Source organism: Diorhabda carinulata, chromosome 2 (assembly GCF_026250575.1).
Source record: "Diorhabda carinulata isolate Delta chromosome 2, icDioCari1.1, whole genome shotgun sequence".
Classification (NCBI taxonomy): Eukaryota; Metazoa; Arthropoda; class Insecta; order Coleoptera; family Chrysomelidae; genus Diorhabda; species Diorhabda carinulata.
In genome coordinates this window covers 4,313,507-4,333,266 of record NC_079461.1, presented here as the reverse complement: position 1 = coordinate 4,333,266, position 19,760 = coordinate 4,313,507, and the positions used below count along the sequence as shown (strand labels likewise).

The window sequence follows — 19,760 nt, the reverse complement described above, 5'->3', positions numbered from 1 at the left end:
TTCTTATAGTATTTATAAAAAAATTTTCCAAATATATTACTTTGATTTACCGACCGAAAACGTAATTTGAAAATAACCGATTGATTATTTGGAGAAAATTATACGTTTCTTTTTCAGTTCACAATAATGATCGTTTTCATAAAAAAATATGAATACCGTAATTTTTTTTCTAATCCATTCGATTACAGTTAGAATAGTACGTTTTCTCTTCATAACAATGTAACTGCATAGCTATTTCTATCAATAATTGGTCATGGTTACTTAGAGGTATAATCTTTTAAAAGTCCTATGACAATAAACTGAACATAGAATAATGAACGTGGGTGATTACAGGAACATAATATTTAGAATAAACTTGCAAGACAAAGGCGTGCTTGCACTTATTAAAGATCATTACATATCATGTGTTTTTGCCAATAGTAAAATGTTTAGTAGGTATATATGGTACAGTAACTAATTACAAGTGATATAACCGATTTAAAAGTAGAGTATGAACGAGAAATGGTCAAGACCTCCATCCATTTTAACATAACTTCTTGAATTGAAAATGTGCTAAAATTGAAACATCTTTTACCATTCTTGACATTAAGGTAGAGCAGAATTAAGATATGTGTCATCAAAACCAAAAGCAGAACTTTGAAGAAGTCTAACCCAAAATTTGTTTATAAAAAAATCATTGTTGATAATTTTAAGCAAGTTATAGTAATTTTTTTTCATAAAAGTGTAGTTTGAAATGCATTTATAACAATCTAGTTAAGGATTGTTAATAAACTGTATCAAATTTCAACTTTATGATTTTATCACTCGGCGTCGTAAAAGGACAATTCTATTATTATTTTCATCATGCAGAACTAATTATTAGTCATTAAAGGAGCGTGTCACAACCACACCGTTTTAAAAATACCATTCACGTTCTATATAAATTTAAAAATATAACAATAACAATCCGCTGAAATGGAATTACCATATGAGACATTAAACTGATTTTATACTATTTTTAAATCGACCCAATTTTTATGCTGTTTATTCTGTGGTATGTCGATTATTAGACCAGGGTCGATAATTTGTGAAATCAAAAAAAATAATAGTAGAATGAAACCCATTGGAGAGAAGGATCATATGATAAAAATCTCGATCTCGGAAAAACTACCAGTCCTATGGAAAAAAGTCAAATAGTAAAGTTGTAGGTAATAAGAAGATCTACAAATTTTGTTTTGACACTTTTTTCACATAATTTATGTCAAAAATTCAAAAAACAAAATTTTTCGTTTGTAACTTTTATCTTTTACAAAAAACATTTATTTTTCACGAAATTTTTGAAAAGATATCTTCTTATGCCCCATATACCCTGTAATTTATTTGATTTGAAATATGTATTTTTTCACGTTATTTTGACATAATATCGAAAAAGCACCCTAATTTTAGAACGAATATTCTCCAGTAAAAATATTAGCTTTTTTTAAAAAGTCGGTGAGAATTTGGTTCGTTGAAATCTCTACTTCCTGATGGCGTAAAAAATATTATATATTTTAAATTTTTTACTAAATTCTTCCACTCTAATTACACGAAAAACGTCAGATTCCATGTCCCATTGAAAAACATAAGTAATTAGAGTGTAAAATTCTAATAAACATCTAAGAATAAAATTTTCGGATGCATATTTTTGTATTTGTTTTTTTTTGTCTTTCTGAGAAAAAATACATATTTCAAATCACATGAATTTCGGTGTATATGGGACATAAAAAGGTAACTTTTCACAAAATATCATCAAAAATTTTTTTTTGTAAAAGATAAAAAATAAAAACGAAAAACTTGGTTTTTCTAATATTTCATATAAACTTTGAGGTTATGTGAGAAAAGTGAAAACACAAAAGTTGTAGATCTTCTTATTACCTACAACTTTACTATTTGACTTTTTTTCCATAGGACTTGTAGTTTTGCCATAAATTGAGATCATTATAGTCTCCTCCTTTTCCAATATTAACTTTATCACTTTTTTTTTAATTTTAAAGGCTTCTACCCTGATCTCTATATTTTATATATATTTCAAATATGAATATCAATAACTTTATATAATTGCAAGCGTTCATATTTGATAGTAGGCGCACATAAGCTTGCTGAGAAGCTCGTCAAGCCCCACTTGAATTTACCAAAATCCGACGTCCTTGGAAAGGCTGATCGGGCATCTTACTACGAGGGTTGCTACTTAATTTTTGAGTTGGATCAATAAAAACAAATATTTACAATAATTGGATATGGCTTAATTGTCTTTCAATATGGTCTCCATTGAGATCTTTTGAAAGTAATTGAACCAATTGCATTCGGCTCAGTTCTTAACAGTGTCGGAACCTAAGATTACATCGACCTCCAATCCTCCTCCACTCAGGGCTTCCAGCTCGGAACGAGTTGGCTCCAAAAGCTGTAAAGCTGCATCCGCAGTTGGGCTCCGCGAAATCGGAAGGACCTAACCCGATACCGGCTTGTCCCGCTCTGACTGAGATATCAGTTTCCCGGCAAACATCTGGTTCAAGAGCGCCAAAGGGGTTTTAGAAGTATGACATGTCGCGCCATCTTGTTGAAACCATGTCGTACGATTATAAGCTTCAAATTGTTGCAGTTGCCGAAAGAAAGAATCCCTTAACATGGCTATGGCTAATTCCGTGCGCTGATATGGCCGCCCAAACGGTTACTTTCGGCGAATTCAGAGACTTTTAATGTTTTGCACGTGGGTTCTCTGTTCTCTGTAGAACAGAATATTGTTCAAACTCTGAAAGCGTTCCAACATTATTCCAACAAAAGCTCTTCTTAAAATTAAACCATTTGGCTGTAATTGAGTTGAAACAAAGATGTTCTGAATACCACAAGTTCGTCGATAGACCAGGATTACGTTGAACTGAAGCTCTAACTTTTTGAATTGTGTCTTCTGTTCTAGTTGATCTTGGGCGTCTCATAGTTTCGAACTTTCTGACCCACGGGCGAATCAAACTTTCCCTCGGACACTGATTTATGTCATGCAATCCAAACAAACGCCGAGCAATAGCGCACGAAGCGCAGCTCCCTCTCATAACGTTCAAACGCAAGAGAGTTTGTGAAATCGTACGCCTTTCTGGCCCACCCTGTAGTATAAAATTATCTTGCGTAGTTAGACGAGGTACGATCACGTTAATATGTGTCTTTCAGTCAGATCTGCTACTGATGCAAATGATTTGATTGAAGGAAAATAAAGAAAGCTATTTATAAAGTGAATTTTCGCTCGTAAATAAATGTTTATTTGTTTAACTGTTAACTATAGTAAATGTGACAGGAAAATATGTTCTTCATTCTGTATTTTTCGACCTCTATCTGATTTATATTTAGTACTGGTTATAAAATTTGTTTACTTATAAGAAAACTCGCAGCCACCATCGGTAGATACGAAATCACAAAACTCTGTTACGTTAAATAAAATATTTTTCTTAATAATTTAAGTTATACAACACTCTGTATAGTAAATTTTCATTAAAAAAACATATTTTTGGTTTGGAACGGAGCTACATCGCCCTGTATAGTACTTTTTTCAATAAATTTTTTTCATATCCCATATACAGGGTGTTTCTAAATTCATGCCGTGCTATCACCCTTAAAAGGTGCTAAAATTGAGATAATTTTTTTTCTAAAATTTCAATAAAGTCAGAAACTTGAAATTTTGTAATTTTCCCGTACTCTCAAATGACTAACTAAGGGTATTTTTTCAATATATTCTTGTTACTTTATACGGGGGTGACATCCTTTTAGGAGTGATATCTCAGAAAGGAGTGGACTGTGAGAAAATATTGTTATAGGAAATTGAATTTAGAAACACCCTGTATATATTTCGTCAGGTAATTTTATACTTTCGCGGTCCCCTCGATCAATATCCCCCCGAATTTTGTCGCTTGAATTTAGAAACACCCGGTATATATTTCTTCAGGTAATTTTATACTTTTGCGGTCCCCTCGTTTTTTGTCTGTAGAAAATCGAAAAATCATCCGTTTTCGATGAATTTTTTTTTAAATCTTTGTTTTAACGGGGGATTTACGAAAAAAATTAAAACTTCAATTGGTTTCAGGGCTTTAAATGTTCATGAAAATGCACTCAATTACGTATAATTGTTGGTAACTTTTTCCAAATAATCAATTGAAGTTGTTTTATTTTTTTTTTCAAAATCTAGACAAAAATAATAACAATATCTCTTAAAATTGACCTTTTCTCACATAATAACAAAGTTAAATTTGAAGAATTGGAAATTTTTATCATTAAAAAATTGACTATTAAAGAAGATTGGGAGTGGGGCAAGGGGCGGGCGGGGGCTGTTTAAAAAACAGACCAAATGTGAACATTTCTTCTGAAGTTTTAGCACCCCCCCCTAACCATTTTTTTTATAAATACGCCGTAAAAACGAAGATTTAAAAAAAATTCATCGTAATCGGACCGCTAAAGTATAAAATTACCTTTCTTCAATGTAATATTGAAGATTTTTTAAAAAAAACCTTATATGTCAGGTAAATTTGACCGCCCTATAAAAGAGTGACCTATTTCACGCTACAGTGATTAAGTGTCTGTGATTTATTTATGTCACATCACAAACTAAAAGGAAATCGATGTTTAAAAATTCCATAATTATAATAGGTGTGTTACTTATTATATTATTTGAGACTTGGTGTCGTAATTTTTTTGTTAGTTACAACATAAATTTAACATGGACTGCTACTGCTTGTATTCACCCCAGCAAAAGGAAAACGAAGAAAACATCTATCAGGACTAACCATTGGGGACAACAATAATTAACTGAAATGGTACTGTGTAATGACGAAATAAAAAACGTATGCGAAAATTGGCAGCTACGGTTGTTCATTTTGTTTGTAATATATTTAAAAAAAAAAGTTATTTGGTCTGGGACGATGATGTCATGCTGTAATTTGAAATTTGTTTTGTCTGGATTTGTAAAAATCACAACAGCTTCGTTATGATATACGAGGTGCACACATAAATGAGAATGTGTTGGGAAAAACGCCTTTTTTTATTCCAAAAAAAAATACTGGATGTGTCATGTGACGGTGGAGAATACCAACTTTTTTATTTTAAATGCAACCCCCTGTATATTATTAATAATTTATTGGAATCTTGAGAAAATTCATGTACAATGTCCTATACCTATTTGTAACTGTTTCGGAAATATAAATTTATGCAAGCATCCATTTCCGGACGAGTAATAAACGATAATTTTTATTATACTTACCTGAAAATAACGAAAAAAAGGTAAGAATTAAATTTAGATCGTTAAGTATTCATAATACATCGTAATAGTACAAATCATGGTTAACATTTCCATAGCAACAAGTGGGAAAAGTACTTTTCTCACATGTTGCACACTATACTTTTTCTACAACTGAACAAATTGAAATAAATAAAAGTAATAGGACTTAATATTTATTCTTATGATTAGTAAAACCAAAATAACACTAAAGTGTCTTCTTAACTGTTAAATAATATTATTTAAAATTGTAGTTGATTGCGAAATTTTTACAATTTTGTTTAGTTAAACCCTGAAAGTCATTTCTTTTTATTATATTTCCTGTTAAATGTTAATTTTAGATGTTGAGGGTTGATCGTTCATTTACGGTGAATTTTCCGTCTCCATTTCTGTAAAGGGTTCGAGTAGTTTTTCAATGGAGTTGTCATTTTTTTTTTACTCTTCGACGTATCCTTCTGCCACGGTACTGGATCGCCATTCTCCATGGCGCTTCAAGGTTAATATGTCCCCTCCTGCATTTACTAAAATTGTTGCCGAAGCACGTCTTAGTCATTCCAGTTCCAGTACATTATCCGTGTTGATAATAATTTAAAAAGAAACGTTTTTCTGGCAAATCAATCGATCGAAGAGCAGCATCCACACATCCAACACCCCGGAAATCACTATAAATCAACAGTTTGTAATCTAAAGTTTTACCCAGTGTTGATTTGTCACCAGGAAAATCCAGATCGAGATATGAACACGAGTATCAACTTTTTATGAAATAGCGAGATGTTAAAACTTTAATTGATGATATTCTTATACTTTATTAGTCGAAAAATCCAAAAATATGTGAAAAAATCCGAGCGCTATTATGAAAATGCCACCTTTACCGTTCTTCTAAAAACAGATGAAAACAAGGTGTTATTGTTTAACGCCTCATCCATTATATTCACCTGATCTGACTATTTAAACATCCATCCTTTTGTCAAATCTCATATTTCGTAAAGTAAAATCATTTAATGATGAAATACATTTAATAATAAATTTAACCGACAGATAATAAAAGTTTATAATGACTATTAACACTTGACCCAACTGTCTATTTATTGGTTGCTAACTGTATGTTTATTATAGTCAACCTTCAAACTTACTAATAGCATTTTATTTTTGAAAATATTGATATTAAAAACTAATAAAAAGCCAATGAAATATAGATTTTTAAATTTTCTTACAAATAAAATGATTTTGTTAAATTTAAAACACGAATAGCCGTTTAAAATCTTTTGCCGAGGATCGAGATTGCCTCAAATGAGCGACTGTACCCCTCTTTTCACAATGTTCCATACCCTGATCCACCGCATCACCAATCACCAACAATAAAATCAACCATTGGGTATGTATGTATGGATTTGGGGTCTCGCATACACTGCAACCCATTTCTTGCTGCGATACTGGAGAACCCAGTGTTTACGGTTGATCCATCAATCCCACTCCTTTTAGAAAGTCTAGAATGTGAAATGGCTTCAATTTCCAGAGATCTTCGTCTTCTATTTCATACGCTCCCAAGTGTAGTGCTTTGGAATTTCATATTCATGTCCTCTGTGCAACAAAATCTGCACGCCGCATTATCTGCTAGGTCTAGCGTCTTCAGGTGTTTGTTGAGGTAACAATGCCCTGATAGAACTCTTGTTAGTATTCGTAGATTGTTTTTACTTGGGTTGATACATTCTGCAGATCTAATCTGGTTACAATTCCCCATAAGAGTCTTTGACTGTCCCAGTCCCTGTAGGCGTCATGAGCCCCCAAAGTTTGAATTCAGTTGTCAATATTCGTACTACAGAAGGATCTCTTTAATTCGAACCCCGAAAATTTAACCCCATTTCGAATCCATGGAGCGTATATGTATATATAAATATGAGGTCTCGTATACACTGCAACCCAAAGGATCTACTGTGTCCCCCTTTTTTTATATGATACTGGAGAACCCAGTGTTTACAACTGGTCCATAAATTCCACTACTTTTAAAAAGTCTAGAGTGTGGGATGGCTTTAATTGCCATAGATCTTCGTCTTCTATTTCATACGCTCCCAGGTGTAGTGCTCTGGAGTTCCATAGTGTCTTATAGAGAATGTGGACAAAGGTTTCGTTCTCTGTGCAACAAAATCTGCACACCATATTATCTGCTAGGTCCAGCGTCTTCAGGTGTTTGTTGAGACGACAGTGCCAACATGTACCAAGAACCAAATAAAAGTTAAAGTTAAATCAGATGAACACACTGTTTATACTACCAGTACACCAACACTCACATCAATTCGGTAATAAATGGTGATAGGCAATTGCCCATTGCTGTTCCTTGTTTGTAAAATTTGTTGTTGTATTAGAAATAGTTTTGTTCAATACATATTTTTGTTAATTGTATTGTATTATATCAGCTCCCAAATTATCAAGTCCTCCAAGGTCTGCGGGATCTGCGGGAAGCCACTGAGACCTATTATTTGAATAATTTATACACCTATTTATAATATTTCCGGACTGTTAACCTAGGAGTTTGGTAAACCAGAGAGTTGTTTAGCGGAAAGCTGGTTAGAAATAGTACAAAAATTGAAGATGGGGAAATTTTGATCTTCTTTCACAGAAATAGAGTCGAATTTTACTTTGTTTCCTAACCATGAATGAAACGTGGGTACATCACTTCACACCCGAAACAAAAAAACGATCAAAACATTGGATTGAAAAGGGAAAACCGGCTCCAAAGGAGACAAAAACCATTTCATCTGCAGGCAAGGTCATGGCGTCGATTCTTTTGGAATAATTTTCATTGACTATTTGGAAAAAGGAAAAACTATCAATGGAGAGTATTATGCAACGTTTGAGCTAAGAAATCAAGCGAAAACGGCGGCATTTGGCTAAGAAGAAAGTGTTTCATCAAGAAAATGCACCAGATCACACATCGGTTAATGCAATGGCCGAAATTGATGAATTAAAGTTTGAATTGCTACTTCACGCACCCTATTCGCCAGATTTAGCCCCCTCGGATTATTTTCTGTTCGTCGACTCGAAAAAATGGCTCAGTGGTCAAAGATTTTCCAACAATGAAGAGGTTATGTCGGCAGTTAATGGCTATTTCAAATATTTTGACGATTCTTATTATAAAAAGGGCATCGAACTTATTGAATATCGCAGGAAAAAACATATGTAGCTAAATGGAGGTTACGTTGAAAAATAATTATATTATTTTTTCCAAAATTTTTGTGTTTTCTTTGTTTGAAACAGGTAGTTATGGGAGTAACCTCGTATGTAGTATTTGTTTGTAAATATTATAACGGAGAAAGTGTGGAATGACTTTTTGGAGGCGTGTACATCAAAAAAATTATATACACGCCTTTATAGGGTAGTCTTATCCAACAATAGAATTTAAAATAAAAATTAAATGTTGCATGACGAAAAAAAATATGCAAATTGGTTAAATTCATTAAGTAAGAATGTATGAGAAAAAAACTTCTCAGTGAACAATTATTTCCTTAATTTACTATCATTTACGACCAATTTTTAATTATCCTTTATACTATAACACCAGGACCGTACTGGCCAAGCCCTAGATCGCGAGGAACCGCATCTCGAAGCTTCTTTCATCAATTGTTCATGAAAAATTCTTCAATTCTATTTATGTTCTCAAAGTTTTCACAGCTATACATCTGAGTCAATGATCTAATTTGAAACCCTCTTCCCTGAATTAAAAAAACACTTGGATGGGACGCATACAAAAAAGATTGATTTAAACCTTATTTATGGACAAACCTCGTATATATTTGTAGCGTTTCAACATTGAAAAACTCTTCTCATTGAAAATATAAACAGAAAAGAATCATCCCACAGAACCGCGCCGGTTTCACGGCATAATGCCCTTGAACATCAACAAAATGTTTATTATTTAACTAGCTAGGAATCAATGAACTATTACGTGTCCGTGACAACTTCCGTTTTGTTAAGAATTTCGCTGCAAACTTAAGAGAGATAGAGGGGAAAAAACCTTTTATTCATAGCTACTGCACGGCGACCAATGACCAAAGCACCTGCTGTTCCACTTATTCACTTTTATAGTACAGTCAGTCTTGCAAAACCGAAATTAATCTTTCTCACGAATCTAAAACAATTAACCAATTTACGCTGTCAATAAACGTTCCCACAGACATTTTTTTACCTTAGAATTAAATTACAGTAAGGGAAATTATACAGTGTGTTCAGAAATTAACGAAACATGCAAATATTTCGATTTTTGTCGAATTAGAGTTTTAGATAAAGTTCAGAAAACAAGAACACCCCGATTTTGCTGAAATTTTTGCCAAAGCTTGAACTTGATTGGAGGAGATAATCCCTAAAACGATTTTTACCGATAAGCCCCATTCAAAGATATAACAATTTTACTAAAAATCTCCAAAAATATTGTTTTCAGTAGAAAAAGTTTCAAACAAAAAATGAAGCTCATTGTTTGGCTGTTATGACCCAAAATATCTCGATAGAAATCAAATTGTCTACCCCGCCTGTAACTAGCTTGTGGCGAAAAGTATTCAATATATATTTATATAGCTCGTACTATATCCTTTGTTTATTTTGGAAATTTTGAAACAAAAATTCCTTTTTTCCGATATTTAACTCTCTAATAGCACTGGTTTCGATCTACATGGATCTCGTCAGAACAAAGCAATGCTCGACCGTTCAAAGTCACTCATCCAAACCGAAAACAATGTATAAACGGAACGTACTACCGGATATTTGAACAGTGGTTCCGTCAGTCGATATCTTCTGGATCAAATAGCAATACTGACTGGTAGTGTCAATTGAAGACCCCGAACAAGCAGTGAATGTTAATGACTGCGAACAATAGGACTTTGTACTGTTTTGACGATAAGTTAATACTCCCTTGCAGTCTGTTAGTAACTTCGAATGATAAGTCGGTGTACTGCCCTGATGAGACGCAAATAAGTCGAAACCGGACGAAATATTATACTGTAGCTCTGAATATTAGTGACCTCGAACTATAGTACTGCCCCGCCGAGACCTAAAAAGGTCGAAACTGATTAAAAAATTCTATTACAGCGCTAAATGTTAGTGACTTCGAACGATATAGCGTTTTACCGTTTTGATGAGACCCAAATAGTTCGAAACCAACCGAAAGATAATACTGCAGCGCTGACTGTTAGTCACTTCGAACGATAGGTCGTTGTACTGTCCTGATGAGAGCCAAATAGGTCGAAACCGGACGAAATATCATACAGCAGCTCTGAATATTAGTGACATCGAATGATAGTACTGCCCTACCGAGACCTAAAAAGGCCTAAATTGATTAAAAAATTCTATTGCAGCGCTAAATGTTATTGACTTTGAACGTTAGGCCCTTGTACTATTCTGACGAGATCCAAATAAGTCGAAAGCGTTCGAAATATTGAGTTGCAGCATTGACTTCTAGTGATTTCGAACGATAGGACGTGGTGCTGTTCTGACGAGACCCAAATAGGTCGAAATCAGTCTATGATTATGCTTTTCTGTCAATGTATTTCACCTCATTATAAGGGATGAACTGGAGTAGCATTTTCATCCAGATTTAAAGATTTTTGAAGAACGTCATCAGGGATTTTAGTATGTTGATCTATAATAAGAAAAACTGACCCAAAAAGATTACAAAAATATATTTATTATTATTTCTGACTAACTATTACCTAAATAAACAACAATGAATATATAAATTAATGGGAGTAAATATTTTCGGTGTTTTTTTCATTTCCTGAATTTCCATACTATTTTTGAATTTTGGTAACGTTGCTCAAATGTGACAGCGTATTTTTATATCGTCTATTTACTATTTTGTATTGTTTTAAATAATTGTTAATTCATTAGAAGTCTTACATAATTTAATGTTAGAAAAGCAACTTATTCAAGATTCCAGGAAAATTTTATGTTAGTAAGTTATTGTACTTTAAAAAAGTTGTATCTACCGTTTTTAATTTGAGTTCTACAAACGATAATTATTTCATTTCTAAGAAAAAATAAAGTAAACATAAAATTCTCTGTACACAATGACATAGATCATTCAGCAAATCCGTTATAATAAGTATATATGGTCTTTTAAAAAATGTTATTCTACTATAAACTTTTTTTATTTACATTATAGTTTGTATCATTTCCAAAGTACAAGGTGTATCAAAAGAAAGATCACCTTTTAGTGGTCCATCGCTAGGCGAGACCGAATCACCACAAAATAAACCAAAATCTGGGCGTCCAAGGTCTTCTAGAAAGATCGAAACGTAGACAGTTCGTGAAGACCCTGACTTCTCTATCTGCAAGTGTGCTGTTGCTTAAAACGTCCATAGATCATCATCATATCGCATGTGGAGCTGCAACCTTTCAAAATTCAGTTGATGCAAGAATTGAAGTCTTAAGATGCTGGTAAGAGGCTTGAGCTCTTTCCAACGTTTACCAACATTGAGTTATGTTTGCCCAAGACTTTGTGGGTAGAAGCTGTAAGATGTTCTGCATATGAACTAAACCGAACACCAACCATAGCTCTAAAAGATGGCTACAGTCCTTCTCAAATATGGCACGGCAGAAACAATATTGACAAACTTCGAGTTTTTGGTTTTAGAGCCTGGTATACAGTAATTCCAAAAGAAAATAAGTTGGAAGCAAAGGCCAAGAAAGCAGTAATGATTGGGTACTGTGGAGGAGACTATAAGTTATGGATACCAGAAAAAATAAAGTCATTAAATCCAGAGATGTAAGTTTTGACGAAAATGTTTTAGAATGTTATGGGTCCAATGCGTGCGCGAACTAATTAAAGATAATTTTTCGCGTGAGACTGGAAAAGGCAGTATCAGAAGACTGATCTGTTTGTGGCGTGGCTCGAGACTTGTGTTGTTCGTTCGTCGTTCGGGACTAACAGCCTCAGAAAACTGATTCTGTTAATATTTAGTGGACAAATTTAGTGAGAAATGTCTCTATAGGAATTCAATCAATCCAAAACCCAAATATTAGAAACTACCCTACATTTGCCTAAAGACTATAACCAAAGAACATGGTTTCAACAGTACGGAGCAATTTCCCACACGTCCAATCGATCTATGCCAGGAGTTCGTGAAATTTTCGTGTCAAATTGATCTCCAGGAGAGGTGATATAAGTAGGCCTCCAAGCAGTCCCGATTTAACACGCTTGATTAAATGAATGACGTGAGGGCAACGGTTTACATTTAGAAGATGTTATGTTCAAGAAATAAATTCCTAAGCAATGTATTTTAATATTAATTAATATTTTTTTTTAGATACCTTGTATTTTTTATATAACTACTATATATTTTGCAATAAAAATCTACCTTTTCAAAGTAGGATGTTTACCATTAACCATCAACTTGGGTTTTCCCTTATCGCTTGTACTAGTAGGAGTAGTCATTGAACTATGACTAGCCGTAGCTGTGGTTAGATCACTGGCAAAAGAACTGACGCTAGTTTCCTTAGAAATAGGCGTGGACGTCCTCCCGTTGGCTACCGGATCGCCGCCACTCAAAGAGAGTTGTAAATGACTCTTTGGTGGTCCCGGAGGAGGTTTCTCATCTACCGGAAGCATGTACGATAACATGGTTACAAGGCGAGGCTAATGAGGAACTCGAGTCCAAGTTATAGCAACATTAGGAACGGAGAATTTTGAGAAATTACCACATATCGCGTATCTGAAACAAAAAAAATTTCACAATGCAAAATCCTCTTTCAATTATCATATATTTTACTTTGCTTCAAAAATCAATTTAATGGTATTAGCAAAAAAGAAAAAATCAAATCTTTTCATCATATTTTACCGTCACTCATTTATTCTAGTGAAACTAATATAACTAAAACTGAAGATTTTCACAGTTTTTTTTAATCTGTCTGCAAGTAAGCTTTCAAGCAGAAGTTTTTTAGATATTTTCGCTGTTACGTTCTAGTTCAGATATAAGATTTATCAAACTGTTCAAGGTTTCTTAGTGATAACCTAGTCGCAGCTGAAAATTATAAAAACAAAGTCAGCTTCAGGTAGAGTTGACCCAGAAGCTTGAGTCAAAATTCTGCTCATTTTCCCACAACCCATATCCCGCTCAATTCCTCGTCAGGCTTCACCAATCGTCAACAATTGCTCGGGGAAATATTCATACGATGGGACACCAATGCAACTCTTATATTTACTACCAGTTGAAGTTTCTTTACTACAGATTTGATTATTAGAGCAAGGTTTTATTTATTCAACTTTATGCCTACAGTTTTCTGCAAACAGATAGGAAGTCGGATATTTACTAAAAAACAAGCCGAATAGCCCCGGCAGCTGAGGCCTTCTCAACCTTAAGAAGAAGTTGTTCGATTTAATAATCGATTAGAAATCGAAAACATCTTCGCATTGTGGAATAGATAAAATAAAGTTTCAATTTAATTATGTCATGTCATCGAAATCAATGCATGTTAGATATTTGTGATGAACGTTAGAAATCGAATTCCATTCGAATCACATAAAGTTGAGGCTTTTACATCGTGAATCCCAATGTTGTTGTTTAAAAATTTGTAGATATAATAAAATAATAATTTTTTTTGTGCTTCCAACATCAAATTATAGAACTTGGTCAATATTAGCAAGTCCACACTGTAAATAAAACCATAGATAGGAAGTCGGATAGTCACTAAAAAAGAAGCCGAATAGCCCCGGCAGCTGAGGCCTTCTCAACTTTAAGAAGAAGTTATTCGATTTAATAATCGATTAGAAATCGAAAACATCTTTGCATTGTGGAATAGATAAAATAGAGTAAAGTTTCAATTGAATTATGTCATGTCATCGAAATCAATGCATGTTAGATATTTGTGATGAACGTTAGAAATCGAATCTTCGTTCGAATCACATGATTCTCGGAAATCAAATTGAGGCTTTTATATCGTGAATCCCAATGTTGTTGTTTAAAAATTTGTAGATATAATAAAATTTTTATTTATTAAATTGATATCCGGTTTGAATTGAAACACTTTATTTATAAATTCGGTTCTGTTTATTTATAAAAAGTTTAACGAACCAGTTAATTTAATGCAATATGGCGAGGTAGTTAGGTGAATACTGTTTTATAATAGACAACTATTTTAGTATCCAATTAGGGTTACATAGAAACTATAAAAAGTATAGGCACATAAGCGCGAAAGAAATGTATGGAATTAAGTACAGTACACATCAAACAGATCCGGATTAAGAACAAAAGTAGCCTAAGAGCATATCGGACCAGGCCATACGTGATGTATCGATTCTTCTTTTTTATTGTCAGTAAACTCTTATCATTTATACATTAATTACCTACCACATCGAAAACATTTTAACCTGTCATCTTGTAAACTATTAAACGTTTGAAATGAATGATAAATACAAAAATTTTCATAGCATATCCTCACGATGTAATTAATCATAGATTCGATGTTTATAAATAGATATTTAAAACGGTATATTGTTAACAGCAACAAATTGGCATTTATCATTTTATTTATAACCACTATTGAATATTTTCCAGTGTCAAGGTTCGGCGCAGTTAGAGGTTATAAATAAGATACAGGACCGGAATTAGCTTAAAGGATAATCATATTTACAAAATATAATTATATAAGAATGCAAAAATCTACATGTACGCGTCAGCAGCAAGTTTCAACTTGCTGCTTCGATTTGGGCACCAAAACAAATCAAAAACAGATTGGAAAATATTTACGGTGACATGTGCCCATTATTTGATTCGCTGGGGACGAGAATCATTAGAAGATGACTCACGTACGGGACGTGCTTTGACGGTGACTGCCGCGAGGACAAAGAAAGCGTAATCTGATCAATTGTAACTACGGTCTTTTAATAAGATCCGACATCTAAAATATATTCCAGAGAGTGTCATCGTGAAGGACCAAAAAAATGATCGTTACAATATTTTGGGATCTCGTGGGTATATTTTAATTGAAATTACTCTGATTGTTGTTGTGCTCCAGTCCATTCTGATTCCTTTTCAAAGGCTACACGAATGTGGCTTCACAGCCTATAGCCCCGATCTGACCTTGACCGACTGTTTTTCACAAAGCTGAAGGCCAAGTTACGGGGTGGTAAAGGATTTAACAATGATAAAATTGAACTGGCGGTGTTCAATAATTTTCACTCATGCAACGTAATTTTAAACTGGTAGAGAAGCTTTAGTCAGACTTTCTGAAAAGTGTGTGGCATTACATACAGCCAATACAATGAAAAATAATTATTCATAGGTCTTAAACAACTTTTTTTGGTATTAAAAAAATTGATTCCCTGTGGATTGCAATAGCAATAATAATCGTGCCAGCACACTGGTGTCGTCATTCAAATTAGCCGCCCCAATACCGTAGACAGCAACGAATCATCACTATCAATATTTCCTGTCCAACATAATACCACCAGCCAGAGCAGACGTGGCTTCGAGTTCGCCGGCAGACGCCCATTTATCGAGACTCGATATCGAATTTGACCGAAAAAATCGTATTTTCTGTTGATGAGAGCGCGAACTGTTACAATCACAATTGAAAGAAGATGTACTTCAATTATTATATGGTCCATTTGCTTTGGAATAATCAGTGAACGCATTACTTTTTACAATAATAGTTACTCGGTTAAGCGTAACTGTTCTATATTATTCTTTAACGCCTATTTAATTCCGGAAGATCCTACAACAAATTATTCCATCATCTCGTTGGTTTTTTACTTACCACATATAATTAAATTTCGAGTGCGTTCAAATTGATTTTTAATTACGAGAAATTACGCTTTATGTTATACGGAGTTCTTTCTGTTTTTTCATACGAGTTAGTTGTTTGAATATCATTAATGTAAACTCAGTGACGTACTAAGTTCAAATTTTTCGGTTAAACTGCGATTTAATTCTAAGTTACAGGGGGTATTTCATAAGTAATATCGATTTTTATATGCAAAAACTCTTACGCCTTAATTTAATCATATTTAGACTAAACTCTAATTCTATGAAAAGTACACTTCACTTTCTTTTAAACATTCTCTCTTCATTTAATGAATTATTGGAAACAAAAGTGGCAGTGGCAGCAAGGAAAATATGTGAAGACACAGCGTTGGTTTAATCGTTTCAATACTGGCGATTATGGAACGACCCCCTGTGCCCTCACAGGCATGGAAGCACCTCGTAAAACGTTGGAAGGATTGGGCCACCAAACCGTAACCCAAACGTCATGTACGGGAATTCGTACAGACCATATGGTGTTATGGTCTTTTTGTGTATGTCTTCCTCAGAAACCTAGATATGATTGTAAGGTTAAACCGAATCGATATATCAACGGACTGCTGTTCCGGATTTCTTTCTTTTTTGACTTTTTCTTCCTCAATAATCCTTCGACCCTTGTCTGACTGATACTTGACCCAAGGTATTCCGTTTTTGGAAATTCCAAGTCACCTTCTTAATGTCCTAATACCATGCAATCAACTTAATCATCTCCAATACACCTGGTACACGTTTTAGGGAAAACCAACATACTTATCACGAACCCAAGCGAGACGTTTTGAATCGAGGATCACTTTTTCTGGAGGCAGCGAAGTGGGCAGATCTCGGACGTCTGGATCTCGCTGCTTCGGAACGCGGGACTTAGTTTAATGTTACATTTTGTCGCTACTGGATTCGGGAAAATCCTCATTGGGTTTAGACAAAACACTCAATTCAACTAAAAAATTATTTTCATTTATTGGTCTTTATATCTTTCGGATGGAAAATCTTGGTAAGACGTGGTATGTGGTAGCCGCCTGGATCACCTGATTTTAAGTTGACCGACCAGACAAGTTAGCAGATTTAATGGAAGGAATTAGGCATCGGCAACGGGGGACACAGTTTGAACAAATCCCGTGATAAATAATGTAAAAAAACGTAGTTTCCTATTTAAAAAAAAATTGTGAACACCAAAACTTTGATATAACTTTCGTGCATGTTTTTATCATAACCCTATATACAAACACTAATGTGAGGTTATATACGTAATTTCAAAATTAATTCGTCTTGTTTACATTGCAGTTTTGTATTATAAAACTTTTAACCTTCAAATCAGACTAATTTAAATGGAAATAAAATTAGCAAATTACGTGAATTCAAAGGCAAATTATCAACCATTATAAGGGACTGGTAACTACGCTTTAAAAATTATTTGTTAAATAATTAGAACGCCGTTATTACATCTAGCAAATAGAACAATTAAAAATGAGTCAGATTCGCATATTTTTTTCTTATAACTTGTAAACAGTGATAAAATTTTACGTACATTTTTTGTACGTATGTTGTACAGTATATTATTTGTCAATGTTTTTATCGATAAAAAAAAATTATTTATCTTGCTACTAACTAAATTTTATTAATAAAATCTATTTTTCCCATTCTATTTTTGGAGTTGAATTCGACCCATAACCTATAATTAAACCTCGCATCTACGATAAAAACGCGTTGGATAAACATTATCCCCAGACATCGAGGCACCCTTAAAATGGAAGTAAATAAAACTTGACAGTCCACCAACTGCAACCTGTCAGTGGGAAAAAATAATAAACTCACCTTCACGAATATCAACGTACTTTTAGTCACACTACACTTATTAATATAGAATATTACGTAAAATCACACACATGAACCGATCTAAGGAAACCGGCGAAACATTCAGTCACTTATAATTTTTCGAGTTACGTCCGCGGCTCATAAGAAAGATCGAAACGAGCCGGTTGTTTACCCGCGGCCACGGCAGTCGCGATTTGTACGGCGCATGAAACCCCCCAAGTTCTCATCGCAGACACTTCCTCATTCCGCACACGGCGCGTGCGTACACAAAACGCGCAGGGTTTCGCGATGAGCTGCAACCTTTGGTTTTGATTGTTGCAGGAATCGACGACGCACCAGTGGCCCTACTCGACAAGGGTTAGGAGGTCGTATCATTAAATAAAAACAATATTTAATTAATAATTAATAATCAAATTATAGTTTTATTAAAAACAACGTACTGAATGAAGTTACGTACAAATTAATTTTATGTTTTAACCTAAATTGATGAGATTATATAGTGCGTTAATATTAGTAAATACTTTATAGTCGATTTTGGAGCACTTCAAAATGTCGGATCCATTTGAAATTCCCCAGACTTATTAAGGACCAACGATAATACAATAATTTCATAAATTCGTGCCATGATCCTGATCACGAACTCCCCTGTATACCCCATCACAGATCTGTCCGCTGAAACCATTCGTATACCATTGGATAGCATGTCTGTTCCTTCCTATCCATTTTATTTCTATTTGGGATTCGGCTTACACCTGATGACTCCTTTTCTAAACATTCCGAGTTTTTCCCCAACGGTTTCCAATAATAAATGATGATTGCACGGCAGTTCTTTGGTTTCCATCCTCAATTCTTCTTCTTTCCGCTCAATGGCCTACACTATGAAGGAATTGGAATTTTCCTTGTTAGTACAGAAGTTGCAATGTGGTATATTGATCCCATTAGCTTCTACAGCTTTGTACTGAGGTAAATTTTTTCTCAAAGCTTAAGTTTCTTGGTATTCCATCCGTAGCCATATCTCAAATTTGATCATTTGTTGATAGAGGTTTCGGTTTCTCCCTTTGGAAAGATTTATAATCACTTCTAATACAGCCATTGGGCATGTTCTCATGGCCTCGGTTGTAGATATGGAAGCCAGTCTTTGCACATTCGAGAGATTGATTTGGTGTTTACACCAGTTTTAATACCCCATATGTGATGATAAATAACATTAGGATCTTTGGTTTACAACCCCAATTCTTCCCTGCTAAATTTATGTACACCATCTGAGCTTTCGTGGCTCTATCTCCTGTTCCTGTTTATTATCTAGGGTAAGTTCCGGATATTGCCTTTTGCACTCAATGGCTCAATTGAAGGGCTTGAGATCAAGTTTTTTTTTACCTAGTGGAGATAATTCAGGTTGCATGTAGGTTGTTTTATTATAGTCACAAAACCACCTCTGTCATCGACACATCCCTGACCAGATAAGTTGAGGTCATTCAATTTTCATAAGTGTTTGTCTTCTACTAAGCTCCACATGAGTGGGGACGCAACTACCCCTTGTGGATATCCTCTAAATGGGGGGATAGAATCTTGCGAATTTTCATATCTGCTGATCCAGTGGCTGGTAGTTGTGACATCTGTCTCTGGAGGTTGTACCATCTACTGCTCTAGCATCTAATGTCCTTTTAACAGCATCAACTCATGTGTAATATTGTCAAAGGCGTCTTCTATGTCCAAAAATATACATACTGTAACGTTTTTCGTATTTATTTACAATTTTTCTATTCGTGGGGTGAATTAATAAACACTCTCTTACATCCTAATAATTTTCGCGATTACTTTCACTACTACTATTCATTGTAAACTAACTTACCGTGTTTAAACAAATCATTTATATATTCTAAATAGAATTT

At 34.1% G+C, this 19,760-nt stretch overlaps 1 protein-coding gene across 1 annotated transcript in view; it reads right to left on the bottom strand.

Annotated features, from left to right (window-relative positions):
• Positions 1 to 18,085, bottom strand: part of LOC130904142 (uncharacterized) — a 96,249-nt gene extending 78,164 nt beyond the window's left edge. Inside the window, exons 1-2 of the mRNA XM_057816729.1 lie at positions 17,869 to 18,085; positions 12,619 to 12,972 (exon numbers count right to left, since the gene is read on the bottom strand). Coding sequence (XP_057672712.1) covers positions 12,619 to 12,881 — 263 coding nt within the window. The 5' untranslated portion in view covers positions 12,882 to 12,972; positions 17,869 to 18,085. The remainder of the gene's footprint in view (positions 1 to 12,618; positions 12,973 to 17,868) is intronic.
• Positions 18,086 to 19,760: the final 1,675 nt, after the last annotated feature.